Source organism: Canis aureus, chromosome 31 (genome assembly GCF_053574225.1).
Source record: "Canis aureus isolate CA01 chromosome 31, VMU_Caureus_v.1.0, whole genome shotgun sequence".
In the NCBI taxonomy this organism is placed as follows: domain Eukaryota; kingdom Metazoa; phylum Chordata; class Mammalia; order Carnivora; family Canidae; genus Canis; species Canis aureus.
The window spans coordinates 5,484,837-5,506,805 of record NC_135641.1 but is presented as its reverse complement, the minus strand read 5'-3'; the positions used below and the strand labels follow the sequence as shown (position 1 = coordinate 5,506,805).

Below are 21,969 nucleotides of genomic sequence, written 5' to 3'. Positions count from 1 at the left end.
CTGAAATGCTACATATTTAATCAATCAATAATTTATTACAATCCTGTAAATTGCCCTGAAGATCAGACTCTGGCTAATCGCTGCTATAGGCAAAATTATTTCTTTGGCCAAAATCATTATGTGGCTTGATTAAAGTATCAGCTACATAAACTTTTGGCATGGTATTCTATCAATCCAGACCTCTAGAGGTATATCCATAAGGAAACACTCTCATCATCTCCCTGTTCATTTAATGTTTAACCTCCTTGCTTAAGAAGCTAGCAACAGTTACTTTAAGAAAAATAAAGGTACTAAAAGATCTGTCAATATAAATTCAGGTGCCAATATAAAATATTATATATTTTTATATATAATAAATCCTTATAGAAGCAAATTCCTGATATAAACACAACTTGAGAGTGGTGAGGGTAAAAGACTAAGGAGTCACCCAGTGCCCCTTCTATTTGATTTCCGGGTGGATATTTTCTCATTGGAATGCAAGCAGGTATTCTTTCCTACCCAAGCCCCACTGACACCATTTTACCAAAGATCTTGTCCATGGAAGCATCAGAAGGCAATGTACAGTTAAATATAGAGAACTGCCTCTTGAGTCTTTGTGGTATATCATTGCGTCCACCCCCAGGATGGATCATGGCTGCCAAAAACTGGACGTCCACGATGCTGGTAAATTCCCCAGGCTTCTCTAGGTTATAAAATCCATTCTGTTCCATCAGCTGTCGTACTATCTCATTGGTAACCTAAGAAAGACAACCTTCAGAATTAAAAGGTCACTCCATTACATCCCAGAAATTAATCCTTGAGTGTTCTCAATAATGGACTTCGTTGGAATTGAGAAACTACATATTAAAAAAGTGAAAAAATATTCACTCATCAGAGAGTAAATCAATGTTGAATTGAAATGAAGTGCACAATAGGATCAATATACCTGATCTCCCCACTCATTGATTATTGGCATATTTATATCATCAATAAAAATAGTCATCTTCTTTCCTGCAGGAGGGCCATATGTTGTACCCATGCGTTTATCCACATAGCTCTCTATTGTTCTCTGTGAAACAAGAAAGCCAACAGAAAGATCTGTGAAAACATCCTCTAAGACACAATAAATGATTTTTTAAATCTGGGAACACCGGAATTGATAGGAATTACTCACAAACACCCCAAATCTCTTTTTAATTCTGGAAACCAGGGCATGAAGTACCTATATTATCTTGCATAATGTTAACCTTTGAAAATCTGCTTTAATTTAGGAGTAAATGGAATTCTAATTACTGTACATTTTGAGCGGGATGAAACTCTTTGTTCCATTTCTACAGATTTTTGTCTCATTATTTCTACATTGATGGCACTATATCCCCTAGTCCCACTATTTAAAGAACAATTTAACCCTTCTGAAAGTTTCCCTGTAAATCAGGGACAAAATTAAAAAGGGCTACTATCTAAGAAGCTTCTTAGGTCTGTGTCTGAGCCACACAGACTACCACCACCTGAAGACTGTGTGTTCTCCATTGATAAGGCTATCAATGGGCTTTTGTAGCCAAACACAATCCAGATCCAGTGCTTTGGGGTACATGCAATCCCAGTGAATCACCTCTCATCCCCTGAGACAAAACTGCAAACTATGTCAATGTGTGTGTCTCTCTCATCTCTCCATGCCCAGCTTAGGTGGTAAAGAAGACTACACGGTGCTCTATTAAGACAAACAAACAAACAAAAAACTTTCCTAGGAATATGAAAAAGAATTTTAAAATTGATTAAACTAATGTAACATTATATGTCAACTATTCCTCAATTTAAATTTTCTTTAAATTTAAATTTAAATTTCCATCAGCTTTTCACTGATGGAAAGAGTGTTGGAAGAGGTAAGGGGAACATGAGGAGGGACCCAGACTATTGATCATGGTATGAGAGTACCCATGCATTCAAAACGCATGAACTGAGTCACCAAAGTTGGACCACAAAAAAAAAAAAAAAGAGAGAGAGAAAGAGAGAGAGAGCAAGAGAAAAAGGCTTCACTGTTCTCACATCCTGGAAACTCAGTCTTATAGACCTCATTCCATTCCTACCACTATAGCAATCTACTAATTCATGATTTTAAGTCATGTTAAAGATGAAATGTAGAAGAAAGCAGAGGTATATTGCAATAAAATGGATTCTCCTATCCAAAGAAGCTTAGTTATTTCATGATAAAGAGCAATCAGTCTAAAATGACTTTAGTAATCCAAGATACAACCACAAAATAAAGCCAACATATAAACAAAAATATATATATTTGTCTTTGGAAATCTCACAGTTGATAATTTCAAGTTGTAATTTTCCATCACCATTCTAATGAATAATGGCAAGATACATGAATTTTTTTCATTATTTCCAAATATAAAGATATATAAATATATCCTCACTCATTCAATTACAAAATAAATCTCTCATGACCACAGTACAATGTCAAAAAGAATTTCCTATTCCCCTGACATAAAAGCAAACTGTTTAAAGTAATGTAAAAGGCTACATTTAGCTCTGCTTTTGAATAAATTTAAATGCATAAGGAAATTAATAATCTGACACCTCCCTATGGCAAGCTAGAGCCTTCCAGAGATTCCCTTGTCTATTAATGAGGCACATGAAGACTTTCTGTCTTAGGGGCCATCTAAGAGCTAAAAGGTCATAGGTGGAAAAGATGGGATAATATAAAATAAATAATAGCCCCATACCTGCACTTGCATCCCTGTCATTGTGACTCTATTTTTTTCAAAATAACAGGAAATTACCAGTAAGCTATATATCTCATAAAAGAACTAAGTTGACAAAAACAAAAACAAGGGAGGGAGTAAAATGAAATAGCTTGTGAACCTGGAGTGGAGACCTTTCAGTTTTTAGAATTGCCGCCCATTAAATCATTATCTAATGCATAATTTGGAGAAACCTCCTAAAGCCCTGAAACACAATAACTGCAGGTTCTACTCCATCATAGAGCTATTGGGAAATGTTCGGGAAAACCATATACATGACTGGTCTCTCCAGCAGGACTTCCCCACGTGAAGTCCATAGCATCACAAATCAACATATCTAGACATAAACACCTCTTGCCCCAAAGTCTGCACCCTCTCCACATTTCAGGGAATGGCACCCATGGCCCAACTGCCCCATCCAAAATTCCCCCATCCAACATCGATACATCCTTTCTTTTATAATTTCAATATTGCTATTCAATATATCTCCTCCTCCCTGAAAAATCAATTTTACGCCCAAGGATAGTTATTTGTCTTTCTCATGGGGATTAATGTCACAACCTCTTAAAATGTGTGCCACTACCCCCCACCTCTGCTTCCTCCAGGCAGTCCTGGTAAACTTGTTAAAAAATCATATACACTGTCTAGTCTATACTGTGTGTTACAATTTTATCTACGATTTTTTGTCTCCCCCCTAAAAAAAATGCTCTAGTGAACTAACAATCATCTTTGTCATGTTCCACCACCCACACTCTCTCTGATCTCCTTCATCTGGGGGAGACCACCAACCACTGTTTGGGTGACATAATCACAGTCCAGTTAACAAAAACAGGTATATTTGTTTATCTGAGTATTGCCTGTCTCCCCATTAGAAGGTAAAGAGAGAAGGTGCCTTCTTTATCTTGCTCATCACTGCATTGTCAGTATCTAGAAAGGTATCTGGCACAGTGTACTTATTTGTAAATACTTGATACGCGGGGGACTGGGTGCCCAAGTCATTTACCTTCTCTCTCTTCTGTTCCTTCTTCAAACTACATCTACTAAGCCAACATCAGTTCTGCTCCCTGATCGCAATGTGAATCCATCTTCATGCTGCTTCCATTCTGCCTTGTGTTACTTGGTGCAGCCCAACCGCCCTCCCCTCCCAGGTCTCTCTGATGACCCCTGTGTCTCTCCCATCTTGCCCTCCACTCTGCAGCCAGAATGAGCCTTCTGAAGGGGCAGTGCGACCCTGCACAACACCCCTGGTTCTCCAGGACATCTGAGGAACTCCATGGTGTCCCTGCTTACACCTCCAGCCTCACCCGTAAGTACTCCTTAGTCTCTCTGTTCTGGCTCCTCGTGGTCTTAATTCACTCATATTCAGTTAACAATAAAACACACACCATAAAGTGATGCTCAGCTCACAGGCTAATGTTCATTACCAGATCCTTATTTACATATTCCTAGAGTAGCCATTTCTGAGCCAAAAAACCTCTCACAATTAGCAGCGGCCAAACACAATTTGTCAAATATTGAGTCAGATGAATGATCCTCCATAAATGTCACTTCTCTCAACTCAGCTATTGATGAATAAAATTGAAGTCTCTAGCTGGGACTTGATTTATGCTGGTCTCTGAGGATAAACAAAAACTCTACTCTGGGGGCGGTGGGAGGGGGCTGGCAGATGAGTAGGGTCCCCAACTCACCCGGCCGCACCAACAAACCTGGATTATGTTCAAATCATCCTGAAAACCTACAAACTCAACCTAAGAGCCAAGCTCGAGAAAAGGCTGGAGCGCGCCCAGCGGGGCCTCAGGAGAAGCTCAGGTGGCGGCTCGAGCAGGAGGTGCTGCGCCCTGCTGCCTTCGGAGCCCCGTTCCTGGGAGCTTGGGTCTAGCGGAGCAGGCCCCGATCCCAGGGCGCCGGGACACAGCCCATGATCCTGCGCTCCCCTGAGGATGGGCAGGGGTGGGGAGGGCTCAGGACAGCCAGGACGCTCCCCCCGCCAGGCGTCCCCAGCTGTGCAGGTCAGCGCCCCCTGCCCTGTTAGCACCTAGGCCAGCGCCGACTGGGAGCTGCAGTGGTTACTGGGGGAGCTGACTCCAGGGTGAGAGAGCTGGCCACTGCTGGTGGTGGTGTTCCTCCTGGTGTCACCCTGCACCGGGGAGGGCGGGGCCCCAGGGGACAGAGGCCTCACAGGGTCAGCAGCTCCCACTGAGCCGGCACCCAGCGGGGGGTGGGGGGGAGGGGAGCGGGGAGAGCTCCCCAGGTGCACACACCTGAGGATCAGCACAGCAGGCCCTCCCCCAGAGACCAGCTGGAGGACAGGGGAAGAGCAAGTTCTGGACCAAGCAGCGCTGGAAAGCTCCAGGGGAAGTTGACAGATTTACAGTGTATAGAACCAAATGGTACCCCTCCTTTTATTTTTTTCTTCCTGTTTCCAGTAAAACTCCTTTGTAGCCACTATGCACAGAGCAAAATGACTAGAAAGAGGAATTCACCACAAAAGAATCAGAAACAGTACTCTGACACAGAGTTACAGAATTTGGTTACAATTCAATGTCAGAAAGCCAATTCAGAAGCACAATTATAAAGCTACTGGTGGCTCTGGAAAAAAAAGCATAAAGGATTCAAGAGACTTCATGACTGCAGAATTTAGATCTAATCAGGCTGAAATTAAAAATCAATTAAATGAGATGGAATCCAAACTGGAGGTCCTAACGATGAGGGTTAATGAGGTAGAAAAAAGAATGAGCAACATAGAAGACAAGATGATGGCAAAGAAGGAAGCCGAGTAAAAAAGAGAAAAACAATTAAAAGACCATGAGGAAAGGTTAAGGAAATAAATGACAACCTCAGAAGGAAAAATCTACATGCAATTGGGGTTCCAGAGGGCGCTGAAAGGGACCGAGGACCAGAAAGCATATTTGAACAAATCATAGCTGAGAACTTCCGTAACTTGGGGAGGGAAACAGGCATTCAGATCCAGGAGATAGAGAGGTCCCCCACTAAAATCAATAAAAACCGTTCAACAACTCTACATTTAATAGTGAAACTTACAAATTCCAAAGATAAAAAGAAAATCCTTAAAGCAGCAATAGACAAGAGATCCCTAACTTATATGGGGAGAAATATCAGATTAACAGCAGACCTCTCCACAGAGACCTGGCAGGCCAGAAAGGGCTGGCAGGATATATTCAGGGTCCTAAATGAGAAGAACATGCAGCCAAGAATACTTTATCCAGCAAGGCTCTCATTCAGAATAGAAGGAGAGAGAAAGAGCTTCCAAGATAGGCAGAAATTGAAAGAATATGTGACCACCAAGCCAGCTCTGCAAGAAATATTCAGGAGGACCATGTAAGTGAAAGAGGAAGACCAAAGAAATAATCCACAAAAAAAAAGGGACTGAATAGGTATTCTGATGACACTAAATTCATATCTTTCAATAGTAACTCTGAACGTGAAGGAGCTTAATGATCTCATCAAAAGACACAGGGTTTCAGATTGGATAAAAAGCAAGACCCACCTATTTGCTGTCTACAAGAGACTCATTTTAGATCTAAGGACACCTACAGCCTGAAAATGAAAGGGTGGAGAACCATTTGCCATTCAAATGATCCTCAAAAGAAAGCAGGGGTAACAATCCTTATATCAGATAAATTAAAGTTTATCCCAAAGACTGTAGTAAGAGATGAAGAGGGACACTATATCATACTTAAAGGATCTATCCAACAAGAGGAACCCTCTTACACTGTTGTTGGGAATGTGAACTGGTGCAGCCACTCTGGAAAACTGTGTGGAGGTTCCTCAAAGAGTTAAAAATATACCTGCCCTATGACCCAGCAATTGCACTGTTGGGGATTTACCCCAAAGATACAAATGCAATGAAACGCCGGGACACCTGCACCCCGATGTTTATAGCAGCAATGGCCACGATAGCCAAACTGTGGAAGGAGCCTCGGTGTCCAACGAAAGATGAATGGATAAACAAGATGTGGTTTATGTATACAATGGAATATTACCTAGCTATTAGAAATGACAAATACCCACCATTTGCTTCAACGTGGATGGAACTGGAGGGTATTATGCTGAGTGAAGTAAGTCAGTCGGAGAAGGACAAACATTATATGTTCTCATTCATTTGGGGAATATAAATAATAGTGAAAGGGAATATAAGGGAAGGGAGAAGAAATGTGTGGGAAATATCAGAAAGGGAGACAGAACGTAAAGACTGCTAACTCTGGGAAACGAACTAGGGGTGGTAGAAAGGGAGGAGGGCGGGGGGTGGGAGTGAATGGGTGACGGGCACTGGGGGTTATTCTGTAGGTTAGTAAATTGAACACCAATAAAAAATAAATTTGAAAAAAAAAAAGGTTTCTGTGGAATCAGAAAAGACCCTAAATAGCCAGGGAATATTAAAAAAGAAAACCAGATCTGTGGGCATGACAATGCCAGATTTCAGGTTGTGCTACAAAGCTGTGGTCATCAAGACAGTGTGGTACTGGCACAAATACAGACACATAGATCAATGGAACAGAATAGAGAATCCAGAAATGGGCCCTCAACTCTATGGTCAACTAATATTCTTCAAAGCAGGAAAGACTATCCACTGGAAAAAAGACAGTCTCTTCAATAAATGGTGCTGGGAAAATTGGACATCCACATGCAGAAGAACCAAACTAGACCAGTCTCTTATACAAAGATAAACTCAAAATGGATGGAAGATCTAAATGTGAGACAAGATTCCATCAAAATCCTAGAGGAGAACACAGGCAAGACCCTTTTTGAATGTGGCCACAGCAACTTCTTGCAAGACACATTTAGGAAGGCAAGGGAAACAAAAGCAAAAATGAACTATTGGGACTTCATCAAGATAAAAAGCTTCTGCACAGGAAAAGAAACAGTCAACAAAACTAAAAGGCAACCTACAGAATGGGAGAAGATATTTGCAAATGACGTATCAGATAAAGGGCTAGTTTCCAAGATCTATAAAGAACTTACTAAACTCAACAGCAAAGAAACAACCAATCCAATCATGAAATGGGCAAAAGACATGAACAGAAATCTCACAGAGGAAGACATAGACATGGCCAACATGCACATGAGAAAATGCTCTGCATCACTTGCCATCAGGGAAATACAAATCAAAACCACAATGAGATACCACCTCACACCAGTGAGAATGGGGCAAATTAACAAGGCAGGAAACAACACATGTTGGAGAGGATGCGGAGAAAGAGGAACCCTCTTACACTGTTGGTGGGAATGTGAACTGGTGCAGCCACTCTGGAAAACTGTGTGGAGGTTCCTCAAAGAGTAAAAAATAGACCTGCCCTACGACCCAGCAATTGCACTGCTGGGGATTTACCCCAAAGATACAGATGCAGTGAAATGCTGGGACACCTGCACTCCGATGTTCACAGCAGGAATGTCCACGGTGGTCAAACTGTGGAAGGAGCCTCGGTGTCCATCGAAAGATGATGGATAAAGAAGCTGTGGTCTATGTATACAATGGAATATTCCTCAGCCATTGGAAACGCAAATACCCACCATTTGCTTCGACATGGATGGAACTGGAGGGTATTATGCTGAGTTTAGTAAGTCAATCAAAGAAGGACAAACGTTATATGGTCTCATTCATTTGGGGAATATAAAAAATAGTGAAAGGAAATAAAGGGGAAAGAAGAGAAAATGAGTGGGAAATATGAGAGAGGGAGACAGAACATGAGAGACTCCTGACTTTGGGAAATGAACAAGGGGTAGTGTAAAGGGAGGTGGGTGGGGGGATGTGGTGACTGGGTGACAGGCACTGAGGGGGGCACTTGGTGGGATGAGCACTGGGTATTATGCTATATGTTGGCAAATTGAACTCCAATAAAAAAAAATATACCAAAAAAAAAAAAAACTTTACTCTGAAATTGGAGAATGGTAGTCGGCATGACATCATTGTAAGCATACCACAGGCTCTAGAAAAGATTCTGACCTTCTTGTCTACCTATCTCACACCCACTTCACATATCAACCCCACTTGTGACAGTGGAATTTTAAGAAATAAAAACTATAAGGGTAGAAATCCAGACAGATGTAGGAATGAAATTATGGAAAGCTGCCCTCATACATTCTAAGGTAGGAGCCCCAAAATTAGAGATAACCTATTTTCTGAGTTAATAGATAATTTAGTCTCTGTAATTCCTAAAAAATATAATATTAACATAATATACATATGGAATTTCCTCAAGTAATGTCAACTCTTTCATTACATTGATTTCTGTACCCCCTAAAGGAACTACTCCCTTCCTCCTCTGGCCCCTACAACACTTAAATTACACCATAACTAGCATTTATCATATCAGTTATACTTGGTTATGTACATGTCTTTTTCCCCAACCAGAGGAAGGAACACTGCATTGAAGGGACATTGACAAGGTCATGTACAGTTGAGGATGTTGTGCACTGCCCAACTTTGGGATTTACCATTCACACAACTATCTCTGTGAATAGAACATATCAAAAATCTCCATAACCTGCATAGTCACAAGTGGAGTGGGAATATATACAAAGATATAGATAAGATATATATTATACATATGTATGTGTGCATATACAGAAAATAGTATTATCCATAAATAATAGAAAGCACTTGATGAGGTTAACGCATAATAAAAATAAAAAATATTATCTCTATATATCAGCATTTAAGTCATTTTCACACATATTACATCCAATTACATTGAAATATAAAATATGCTTAATTTTAGGCTTCTATATATCTGCTATGCAGCTAAAAGATAAAAATGGAGAGCCTATGTTCTTTATTAAGACATCTACTGCCTAAGTAAGATCTTCCCCTTATATTATAAGCCACTAAAACCAAATGAAAAAGTCTTATATCATTAGTAAAGTTTAAAACGCTCAACAGCATGTTGTTTAAAAAGTAGAATATCTAAAACAGCATAAAAATACAATAACATGTAAGTAGAAGCTAAAAATAAAACAAGTGCTCTAAGTGATAAATCAGTCAATTGAATATCAATGTGGTTAAAGAAAATCTATTGGAAGGAAGCACATGGGTGAACTGGAAAAGCACAGTAGAACATATGGGAATCTGGTTTCTCATTAGGTTCTGGTACCAACTAATTGTGTGAACACAAATAAGGATTTCAATCTCCCTCCACCTAAGTACATTAATAATAACAGTAAAATCTGACACTTTTAGAGAACTTTACCATGGAAAAATACTTTCACATATAACCTCTTATGATTCTTCTCTGGAAACTAGTCTTCATATGCTCTGAGGAGTAAAAACAATTTTGTTCAATCATAGGGCCCCCTAAAGGAAGCAAGGATAAAATTGGGAAGGATTTCAGGAGCCCAGCTCCAATGCCACGAAAGCAAATCTATAGTTACCTGATAGTTTAGTCTTCTGCCTAAGATTTCATTTGGGAAAGTGGTTCTGAGTCTAAGAAAAAATGTAGAATTTCTTTCTAGGCTCTATGATTCTCAATTTAAAAAAAAAATCTATTGCTATGCAACCATTTGTAAAATGGTTATATTCAAAACACTTTACAATTATTTTTAGATAAATCTTTACAGAAGTAAAGAAACTTTCTTCTTACCTTTCAATATTGTTTATATTTTTAAAGACATGTACAGATTACTTTCAAAACTAGGGGAAAAAAACCTTAAAATAATATTTGTTATGGAAAAAAATTGAGATCTCTTTCTTAAAAGACCAACTGAATTCCCTTAGCCAAGAAAATAAGATGACCATACAATTTTTGCCCAAACTACACACTTTTGATAGTGACAGGGATGCCATTATTTATTAGTCCAAGACAATGGAAGTAAGCTAGACTCTCCCAGACAAAGAGGGACATACTACAGTCAGTCGTCCTATTGACCAAAAAAAAAAAAAAAAGAAGAAGTGAATGTGGCCCCATGGGGAAAACAAAAGAAATCCAAATGAAAACAACTGTCAAAAAACAGACGTGTACCCTCAACCAGATTATGTGCCATCATGGTACCACAGAAGGGATGCACAGTATCAGTCTTTTCATCTACAATTTCAGTTTCATTTGGATCCAGATAAGTGGGAAATCTCAAGACAAACATTCATCTCCATCAGAACTTACTTCAGCATGAATGGCTGAGAATTACAGTGAGAAAGTTAATCCCAGCAGTTTGGCTAACTGAAAGCTTTCTGAAATTAATGAGTCTAGCTTAATAGAAAGCTTGGGTACTCAGCAGTCCAAACAGGCACTAAACAGAGTACATGATCCTATGATGCTTCTGAGCAGAAAAAACAGTGAGGTGGTGGTGCTACCCTGACACCAGCATAGGAGGGCACTGGGTTAATGTAGTTGTGAATCAGATAATGGGATCCTAAAGAATACAGATATTTGTGTTTTGAAAGTCTGCCTTATTATCCTAATTATTATATTTCAATGTGGTATGACTTCTAGAAATTTACTATATAGCTTATAAATTTTTATTTCAACAAATAAGTTGCTTTCTATATAAAATACACCTTTTTCCAGGAAATTAATAACTGCCTCATGTTAAAAAGACATAGCCTCCAGATCTTTACTACCTTAAAGGACTAAACAACACAACAAATTACTAATAAAAATACAGTGACAAGGTGTTGTTATATACTAAATAATTTGGCTAGCCTTTGTCCCTGGTTTCCAGGAGGGAGCCTTTAAACACTGGAATTTCCTGAGTTATTGAATTTTCTTTGTTATTCATTGTGGGTCCCTCAGACTACCTTGCCAGAAAGACCAACTATGTGATCTGAGGGTCAGGAGATTTAAACCACTTGGTATCAACTGACTTTTTAGGAGGGGAGGGTGGTCCGGGATTGAGTTCAATCACATGGCCCACAATTCAATCAAGCATGCCTCTGTAATGAAACCCAGTGAAAACTCTGGATATTATAGTTCAGATGAGCTTCCTGGTTGAGGATATACACTGACGTGCCTGGAGGATAATGCATTCTGAGGACAGAATATTTATAGTTGGGACCCTCCCAACCATTGCCTTAATGTAACACTTTTTTTGAGTGACCCAGATTCCTATCTTTTATAATGAAACCATAATCATTAGCATAGCACTTTCCTAAATTCTGAGAGTCATTTTGGTGAATTATGGAAACAGAGAGTGTCACAGAAACTGCTGAATTTCTAGCCAGTTCTTCAGAAGTGCTGGTGGCCTAGAAACTCAGGCACATGGCTGATATCTGAAGTGAAGGAAGTCTTGTGGGGGGGACCAAGCCCTTTACCTATGAAGTCTTTAGTACATCTGGGTAGAACTGCCAGAATTGCATTACAACCCTAAAGATTTAATCCAGTCTCAAGAAATGTGAATAGCTAGATAATCACCCAACATAATGGGGGGAAAAATCATACTTTAATTTGAGGTTTTAAAACCTGCATTTTTATTTTATTTATTATTTTTTTAACAAAGTTAAAATTATAACTTTTAAGATGTTCTCCTAAAGTAAAACTAACAAAAGTTCTTTAAAGTGAAACAATATCAAGGGAATGTACCTAATGTTAGTAACAAAAGAATGTGTATAATGTTAGCATCTTTCCAGCCTAAGATAATTTAGTGTGCTATTCCCCAAACACAAAAATACCACAGCTGAGTCTCTGCAATTTGAGGTTGACCTTCCATTCAGACCCTCCCTCCCATCACCACACTGTAAACGCCATTCATTTGATAGCTAGCCAGTATTGGAAATTCCATCTCTAATAGAGGAGCCTTATATAGTTGACAGTCTTATTTAGAAACTTTATCAATGGTCTTAGTTTATTGGCACTCTGCAGTCACCAATTATATTAAGTGATAAAAAGTCATGATTTAGCCAAGCTGTCAACAATTTTCATTGCTCTTTGATATTTTAATTTCAATAGCTAAAGAACAACAAAGTTAATCAAGAACAAAGTTCTTTGGGTTGGAATTCTGCTAAAAAAAATCCTCCTTCCATTTTCAATTTATGAAATGTGTCCTTTTTATTACTGTGTTAATGTTCTAGCAGACAAGAGAAGTCATTTGAAAACAACTGAACATGAATTAACACACAGGATTCCCTCCCCAGTGTCAATAGGGTTTTAAGCAACTTAAAAACAAGAGCAACCAACCAGTCTACCACTGCAAACCCAGGTCATTCCTAGTATTTCCACTGACAAATGCAAAGCAAATTTGAGGGATTTTTTTTAATATACCTCAATGAGATAATAGGATAAAATCTTCAACGGGCTAACCTAACCCTAAGATTTATTCCTGCAATTGCTAATGGGAGCCATTGTGGAATGTTAAGTCAAGGAACAACAAGATAAACTGGCAATATCCAAAAAATGGAGATTGGAAGAGGAATGAAGGCAAGGTCGGAAGAGAATTAGACTTGGACCAGTTGGGGCTCTTTCCAGGATAATAACCTGGTGTGGATCATGAGGACAAGAATTATGTAGAGGTGGACAGGGAGAACAAAAACGAAGAAGGGGATGTGAAAAGTATTTCTTTAGCAACATTAACAGCCCTTGATTCAAGAGAAACCCATTGAAGATGACCAGCCTGTCTATTCTAAAGCTTAGAATAGTGAAATGCCCACAGGAATACAGGTAGTAGGGAGAGAAAGGCGGTTTGGATAGAGGAATAAATAATACTCCTTTAAATTTGGGATTTTACATGTTCACAAGCTTTGCTAGATATTTTAAACAGTACTGAGGCTTTTAACACCCTATATAAGCTTTTTATTTCTCCACAATTTAAGATTATACAGTATAATTTAACTAGGGAGAGATTCTACTACAGGTGAATAATGGAAGGTGTATGTAGGGATTTATCATGGCTGACAAGGTACAGATGAAGTCTATGGGCACGCGCAGAAAAATGAAGAGAGCTGAGCCGCCAACATTGATCACAAACTTGACTTAATGAGCGAAACCAAAGAGCCAGTACCTGAAACATCAGTGGGGTGGTGGCAGAAGAAAAATTCAGACTCTTGATCATGTGACTTTCAGAATTGTACTTTGACATAAACCCTTTGATAATGACTGTCTTGGCTGTTCCTTGTTCTCCAATTAACAGCACAGCCTAAAATAGAAGATGAGAAACAAATCCAAGGAATGCAATAATATGATTATCAGCTAAATTGTGTGCCTCTCCCCGCCAACGCCAACAAAAATTCACATGTTGAAGCCCCAACCCCTAGTACCTCAGAATGTGATTGTATTTGCAGACAGGATCTTTAAAGAGATGATGAGGTTAAAATGAGGCCATTTGGGTGGGCCACCTGCAAGCCAATGATAGAGGCCACAGAAGGAACTAAGCCAGCACTTTAATCTTGGACTCTAAGCCTCCAGAACTGGGGGGAAAGAAATGTCTGTTATCTAAGCCAGTCACTCTGTGGTGATTTATTATGGCAGCCCCAGCAAACTAACACAATCATCAGAAGGGAAGGATTCTCTTTGAAAAAACAAGTCAAAATTCACTTTCTCTCCACTAACGGGAAAGAAATAATTACTTGATTATGAATCTGGAATATTCAACTCTGACACTGTTACTGTAATAATAAAAAGAAGTATACTAATGTGGGTGATACTTTCATTTGTTCTAAACAGCAACCCAAGACATTCTAGGATAAACACAAGGTACCTTGTGTGTTCAAGTGACATTTTAAAATATGTTACTGTTAATGCAAGTCAAAGAGCCACACCTTGCTCTGTTTAGTGATGGTTTTAATTAGAAAGTCAGTCCTCACGTTCTCAACATTTGGCACCAGGATGGAGCTGTATTCTGGGGTGACGTCAGATGGATACACATATTCCTCAATACATGTGTTCCAGTGTGTCCATTTACCTGAGGTGAACAGAACACATTTACATCTTCATATGCCTATGAATAATCTAATTCCTAACTAGAACAAGCAGATGCTCTTGACATCTCATGAAGGCCTCCTTCAAAAACTCCCCATAAAATGCAGACCAGTAGACCCATAGATGCAAGTAGTATTTAATTATGTGTTAGCTGAGTCAAAATTTCCCAAGGAACAATTGCAAAGTGATATTACTAGTAAATATTAAGAAGTATCTTGAAATTTTCTTTTTAAATATGTCAGTTTTCAATAATGTCTGTGTAAAAATTAAGAATACAGTAATACAGAGGAAGACATAGACATAGCCAACATGCACATGAGAAAATGCTCTGCATCACTTGCCATCAGGGAAATACAAATCAAAACCACGATGAGATACCACCTCACACCAGTGAGAATGGGGAAAATTAACAAGGCAGGAAACCACAAATGTTGGAGAGGATGCGGAGAAAGGGGAACCCTCTTACACTGCTGGTGGGAATGTGAACTGGTGCAGCCACTCTGGAAAACTGTGTGGAGGTTCCTCAAAGAGTTCAAAATAGATCTGCCCTACGACCCAGCAATTGCACTGCTGGGGATTTACCCCAAAGATACAGATGCAATGAAACGCCGGGACACCTGCACCCCGATGTTTCTAGCAGCAATGTCCACAATAGCCAAACTGTGGAAGGAGCCTCGGTGTCCATCGAAAGATGAATGGATAAAGAAGCTGTGGTCTATGTATACAATGGAATATTCCTCAGCCATTAGAAACGACAAATACCCACCATTTGCTTCAACGTGGATGGAACTGGAGGGTATTATGCTGAGTGAAATAAGTCAATCGGAGAAGGACAAACAGTGTATGTTCTTCTCATTCATTTGGGGAATATAAATAATAGTGAAGGGGAATAGAAGGGAAGGGAGAAGAAATGTGTGGGAAATATCAGAAAAGGAGACAGAACATGGAAGACTCCTAACTCTGGGAAACGAACTAGGGGTGGTGGAAGGGGAGGTGGGTGGAGGGTGGGGGTGACTGGGTGGCGGGCACTGAGGGGGGCACTTAATGGGATGAGCACTGGGGGTTATTCTGTATGTTGGTAAATTGAACACCAATAAAAATTATTTTATTAAAAAAAAAAGAATACAGTGATAGTATCTAACTAAAACCATTTAAAATATCTAATCTCACAGCTTTTCATTACACACTTCCCTGATTATAAACCAAAAATAAAAGATATATAAATATTGTGTGTATATATATATATGTATATATATGCTTTGTATGTATGTACAACTAAATAAGTTGAGGTATATATAGCTAGATATAAGTGTATAGATAAAATATTTGGTAAAAATATACTTCACACTTTGTAATTTTTATGTAAATTGCTGATTATATTATATAAATGACTGAAACAGATCTATTTGGAGATTTTTCTCTAATCTTTTTAAGATTGATTTATCTATTTTAGAAAGAGAGCATGAGTGGGGGGGTGGTCCAGGAAGAGAGAGAGGGAGAGAGAATCCTCAAGTAGACTTTCCACTAAGCGTGGAGGCCAATTCAGGGCTCTGTCACAGGACCCCGAGATCATGACTTGAGCTAAAATCAAGAGTCAGACACTAAACCAACTGAGCCGCCCAGGGCACCCTCCAGTTTGTTTTTAATTCATTAAAAGTTCAGTAAACAATATACCTAACAAGGGGAAGATATGCATTCAGATCACAAATGAAATAAAATTTCAAAAAAGAAACAATTAGGTTTCTTCACACATGAAAATGTCCATTTTAATTTTAGAGCCAAGTGTTTTAACTACCATTCAGAAAAATAAAATTTATTTAAATATTAGCCAGTGAAAAAAACTGTTCCCATCTGTTGTGTATGGATGGCAGCAAGGATCCTCACCAGTGGATGTGACATAATAGTCAAACATGGTGTCCTCGGGCCCCTCTAGAGGCGGCAAATCCAAGGTCAGTGCTTGCTGAGCACGTAGCCACTGGTCCACCCAACGCCGGCCCTCCAGTTCCAGCAGGGCACCGATGCTCCACATCAGGGAGAAGATGTACAGTCTCCCCAGGTGCTCTGCTGTGACCTCCACACCTTGCTCCTAGCACAAAAGAAACTTTTTGTCTTAATACTGGATTCTCGAACTGACATTTTACTTTGAGGTTTCAATGAAAATAACAAAGATGTAAAAGGGACAATACTTTTCCCCAAGACAAGAACAAGGGAAAAATGAAAGAAACTGGGAACAAATACAGTATTGATCTCGAGAAATATCAGGCAGGTCTCCAAAATAAATCTGGATGCTTATTGGATGACTGTGAACTTACCACTAAATTACAAACCCAAGGCTTACCTGGTGAAAAAGGAATGAAAAAAAAATGCAAAAGATGCAGGTGCACATTTGAAAAATCCTCCCTCCACCCACAGGTCTAACAAAACCAATTTCAAATATTGTACTTTCTGCCCAACATAGCTCTGTTAAGAGAGAAACTTCTAGAAAGTTGTTGAGCAATTTACCTTTGGAGGGATCAGCCCTTGAAGCATGTTAATGCTCTGCATGATTACAAAAGCCTCAAGCATCTCCATCTTGTATTCTAAGTTCTGGATACTGAAGCGATACAGATCGGGAAAAGACTTGCTGTAGAGCTGACGAAGAATTTCAGCTTCTTGAGGCGAGCGTTTCTTAAGGAAACCCTGTTCATTTACAGATTAATCCATTAATAAATTTATTGGCACACCAGGAGAATGGCCATTTTTGAACAAATTTTTTTTAATATTTTTAATGATAATACTGCACATAGGATTGCCAGGCCTTGCCAATGAAAGCTAATGCTTTCATACATTAATTCATATAATGCTCAAAATAACACTGTGAAGTAGAAGTTATTATTATCCACCTTTATAGATGGAAAACCAAGGTCCAAATCGTTGAAGTAATATATCCAGGATCCTACAGCTGGTGGGTGCCAAGGCCAGAATTCAAACCCACACATTCTGTTACCACCCTACACATGTGCTCAGGTCTTGAAGTTAATATAAAGAAAAAGTCTTTGGCTGTTAATTAAAATATACTAGAGCTACCCTACAATCAAGCAATTGCACTACTAGGTTTTTACCCCAAAGATACAAATGTAGTGATCTGAAGGGGCACTGGCCCCGCAATGTTTATGGCAGCAACATCCACAACAGCCAAACTATGGAAAGAGCCCAGATGTCTATCAACAGATGAATGGATAAAGAAGATGTGGTATATAAACAACAGGATACTACTCAGCCATCAAAAAAAAAAAAAAAAAGATATCTTGCCATTTGCAACGTTGTGATTGGAATTAGAGGATATTATGCTAAGCAAAATAACTCAATCAGAGAAAGACAACTATCATGATCTCATTCATATGTGGAGTTTAAGAAACAAAACAGGATCATAGAGGAAGCAGGAAAAAAATAAAACAAAACAAAATTGAGAGGGGAAAAAAACCATAAAAGGCTCTTTTTAAAAAAAAGATTTATTTATTGGTTCATGAGAGACAGAGAGAGAGGCAGAGGCAGGCTCCATGCAGGGAGCCTGAAGCGGGACTCAATCCCAGACCCCGAGATCATGCCCTGAGCCAAAGGCAGACGCTCAACATCTGAGCCACCCAGGCATCCCTATAAAAGACTCTTAATCATAGGAAACAAACTGAGAGTCACTGGAGGGGATGTGGGTGGGGGGATGGGGTAACGGGGTGATGAGCATTAAGGAGGGCACATGATGTAATGAGCACCAGGTGTTATATAAGACTGATGAATCACTGAACTCTACTTCTGAAACCAATAATACGTTATATATTAATTGAGTTTAAATAAAATAAAAATTAATTAATTAAAACACCTAAGGAAATAAATAAATAAAACATACTAGAAGGAAATGAGGAGGCATATATAGAGAAATAACTTAGGAAAGCAAAATAAAAGATGAACAAAGGAAACCCATACCCACATTGTTTTAAATGGGAAACAAAGATTTTCAAGTTAATTGTTTCCTTTTACTTCTTCTAATTTAATTAACAACCAGTGAAGAAAAATATCAAAGAATGTTCCAGAAAATGGAAAATTTAGTCATTTGGGGAACTCACTATTAGAAAAAGGCATGTGATCTCTAACAAAATACCACGTAACACACAATATACTCCAAAGCTGAAGCAAGTTCCCTTGGCCTCAAGAGGTCAGCTCATTCGTAGACTGAACAGAAGCAATAAAATGTTGATTCCAAATTATTCATCAATTCCTGAATTTACCAGGCTGCCATAGCAATAAAAACAGAACATAGCACTTCCGAGTTGATGGAACCAAAAAGAACGTCATACACAGGGCCAAGTCATCAGCTTGGCTCCTAGGAGCTGATAGTTTCCCATGAATCCAGCTTTTCCACCCATCTGTTCTAATAACTCCCGAGAGCTTCCTTGCACTGCTCTAAATACTTCCAGTCTGATTCTTTGTGAGTCTTGCTTCTTGCTAACCATTCATAAGAAGAAACTGCATTATTTAAAAGCATATTTAAAAATTAGGTAGGAGGTGCCTGGGTGGCTTAGTCAGTGGAGTGTCTGACCGTTATCTCAGCTCAGGTCTTGATCTCAGGGACATGAGTTCAAGCCCTTTATTGGGCTCCACGGTGGGTATGGAGCCTACTTAAAAATAAAAAAAAATAATAAAATAAAATAAAAATTAAAAAATTAAAAAAACCTTAGTAGTAAGTATAGCATTAATGTAAGAACCTTATTCAGTCTCAACAGAGAACATAATAGAAGCTTCTTTCACAAATAGTAAAGTTTAAATAATCATTAGCTAGTCACATAAAAGTATTTTTAAAAAGCCTTTGTGAATGTGAAGTATTTGAGGAAAATCACATAAATACTTTTTTACTTGGAGCTTGTCACTGATTCTGTGATTAACAAATCTGAATCTATTGTGATGCTTTTAAAAACAAAAACCAACTCCTGAACCACACCCTACCCAGAGATTCTACTTTGGTAGGATTGGGGTATGACCCAATCATCTGTATTTTAAAGAACTATCATTGATGATTATTACACAGCTGGAGTTCAGTCCCCTTGCTCTGTATTCTCCTTAATGGATGGATAATTTGATTATGAAATCTGAAATCTTTAGAAGCATGTTTAGTGACATATCCAATTATATGTAAGTATAATTTTGCTATATAATCCCCTCTTTTTTCATATGTTCACACTTTACCAAACCTAAACCCTTTTGCAACCCAGATTTCTGTAAGTTCTGAGAAGATATTATTAAAAGTTAGGATATATTTTCATAGACAAAAAGAAGCACAAAAACTTAATGATAATATAAACATCTACTTAATTTAAATTATGATTTTATAAGTTTTCAATCAAAATCATCTCCAAAAAAATTATGTAGATAAAATAATAAATTTGTTCAACTATATCAAAAAAGATTTCACAGATGGCTTATCTAATAAGCATTTTGCCTTATATTATAGCATTTATTTAGTAAAATATCTAAGTATACAAATTAATTATAATCTGATTATAATCAATACACCCTGGAATGTACTGGTGGTAAGAAAATAATATACCTTTTCATGAATTGGAAATATTATCTGAAATATCATTTCTAAGAACAAATGTAAGACAAATACTATGACTACTGAATCTCATAAAAATTCCTTATATGTAATTTTTCGCTTATATGCAATTTTAATAAATTGTTCCCTTCAAGCTAATATTCTACGATGATTGTTCCCAAACTTTATGTGAATGAGTATCTTTTAAAAATGTCATGAATTCCCAAAGTAATAAAATTAAATTTTACTTATTCACATTCTGATGGAATTATTGATTCAGCTAGGACTGGCAATTACTCCGCAACTCACAGTGGAAATCACAGTTCTAAAGAGATGAGAAGAGCCCTGAAGAAATCTGAAAGAAAGCTAAAGGAGCCTGTAAGGGACAATCAGGGCTTTAACATCACAGAACAAGCAAGAAACGGCCATAAACATTAGCAATGAAATGCAATTACATCACAGGTCTGCAGAAAAATCAGCATGTGCTCTACAGGAATGCTAAAGATCTGTTTTCCTCTTTCAGTGTACAAAACAAAGACCCCACTCATACCTCTAGAATAGGACTCCAACCTAGGATAGAAGAACTCATGAAAACCATTCCATTTCTTGAGACAGTAGCAGGTGAAGCGTTGTCAATGTTATGGGGTTCAAAAATGATCTTGCAGTTCGGAGCCATGGGAATCCGATCACCATTGGCAAGGGTTAGAGTTTTATTATCATCCAAAACAGAATTCAGATTTTCAATCCAGATGGCGTCTACTGGACCATCAAGAACTATCCAGATATGCTCCCCTAGAATATCCCACCAAAGGTGGGGGGGAAACATACATATACGTATATACATATACACATAACTACTACACTTGAAGAAGTATTATAATGATGTAATTTTCATTAATTTTAAATAAAACTGATAGAAATTATTATCTTATATTATCACATAGAACTTTTCTAGTTCTTCATATACCAGTTGTTTAAAGCACATCATCAAAGCAATAAGTCATTTGCTCATTGAACAAATATTCTTTGAGCACCTTCTAAGTATAAGCACTGTTTTAGGGTCTGGGGATATTGAGGTAAATAAGACAATGTCCTGCCTTCACAGAGCTTACCTTCTAAGTGGTAGAAATGATAAACCAATAAGCAAAGAATATGTTAGATAAGAAAAATTAAGTAGGATAAGAGGATGGTGCATTGTTTTAGGTGAGGTAGTCAAATTTCAGGAGAATGATGTAAAGATCTAGAGGTAGAATCTTCCAGGCAGTAAGAATAGCAAGTGCAAAGTTCTCAAAGTGAGGATAAGGACAGGGTGCTTCAGAAAGAGTAAGAAGTTGAACCTAGTAAGCAAGAAGAGGAGAAGAGGAAGAGAAATGTGAGTACAGTCAGAAAGACAAGCAGAAGCATAGAATGGACTGGCTTGCACATGTTACATTTGAGATGTCTCACAGACATCCCACAGTGTTGTTGAGCTCGAGATTTAAGGGAGAGGTCAGGGTTGAACATTAAAATGTAGAAGCCATCAGCTTAGAGATGGCATTGAAAACCATGGACTGGAGATGTTTCTTCTAGATAGGAAAAGTAGGCAGAAACAGGAGGTCTGAGGACAGAGCCACTTAATGCTCAGACTTCTGGTACTCGTCTTTGCTGGCTCCTCCCTCTGGGAGACCCCTCATCAGGAGGCAGAAGTAGAAGGAGAGCCAGCAGGTAAAGTTTCCCAGAAGTCAAGTGATGGAAGAGTATCAAGGATCAATGGTGCCAGATACTACCAGAGCCCAACTAGCCTGAGAACTGACTATTTATATCTGATGTGCCA

General features: G+C 38.5%; 1 protein-coding gene across 1 annotated transcript in view; it reads right to left on the bottom strand.

The window, feature by feature from the left end:
* The window catches only part of DNAH5 (dynein axonemal heavy chain 5), a 292,615-nt gene that overhangs the window by 96,569 nt on the left and 174,077 nt on the right, over positions 1 to 21,969 (bottom strand). The window contains exons 43-49 of the mRNA XM_077879556.1: positions 20,707 to 20,948; positions 17,093 to 17,269; positions 16,475 to 16,676; positions 14,431 to 14,573; positions 13,674 to 13,808; positions 926 to 1,048; positions 524 to 737 (exon numbers count right to left, since the gene is read on the bottom strand). Coding sequence (XP_077735682.1) covers positions 524 to 737; positions 926 to 1,048; positions 13,674 to 13,808; positions 14,431 to 14,573; positions 16,475 to 16,676; positions 17,093 to 17,269; positions 20,707 to 20,948 — 1,236 coding nt within the window. The remainder of the gene's footprint in view (positions 1 to 523; positions 738 to 925; positions 1,049 to 13,673; positions 13,809 to 14,430; positions 14,574 to 16,474; positions 16,677 to 17,092; positions 17,270 to 20,706; positions 20,949 to 21,969) is intronic.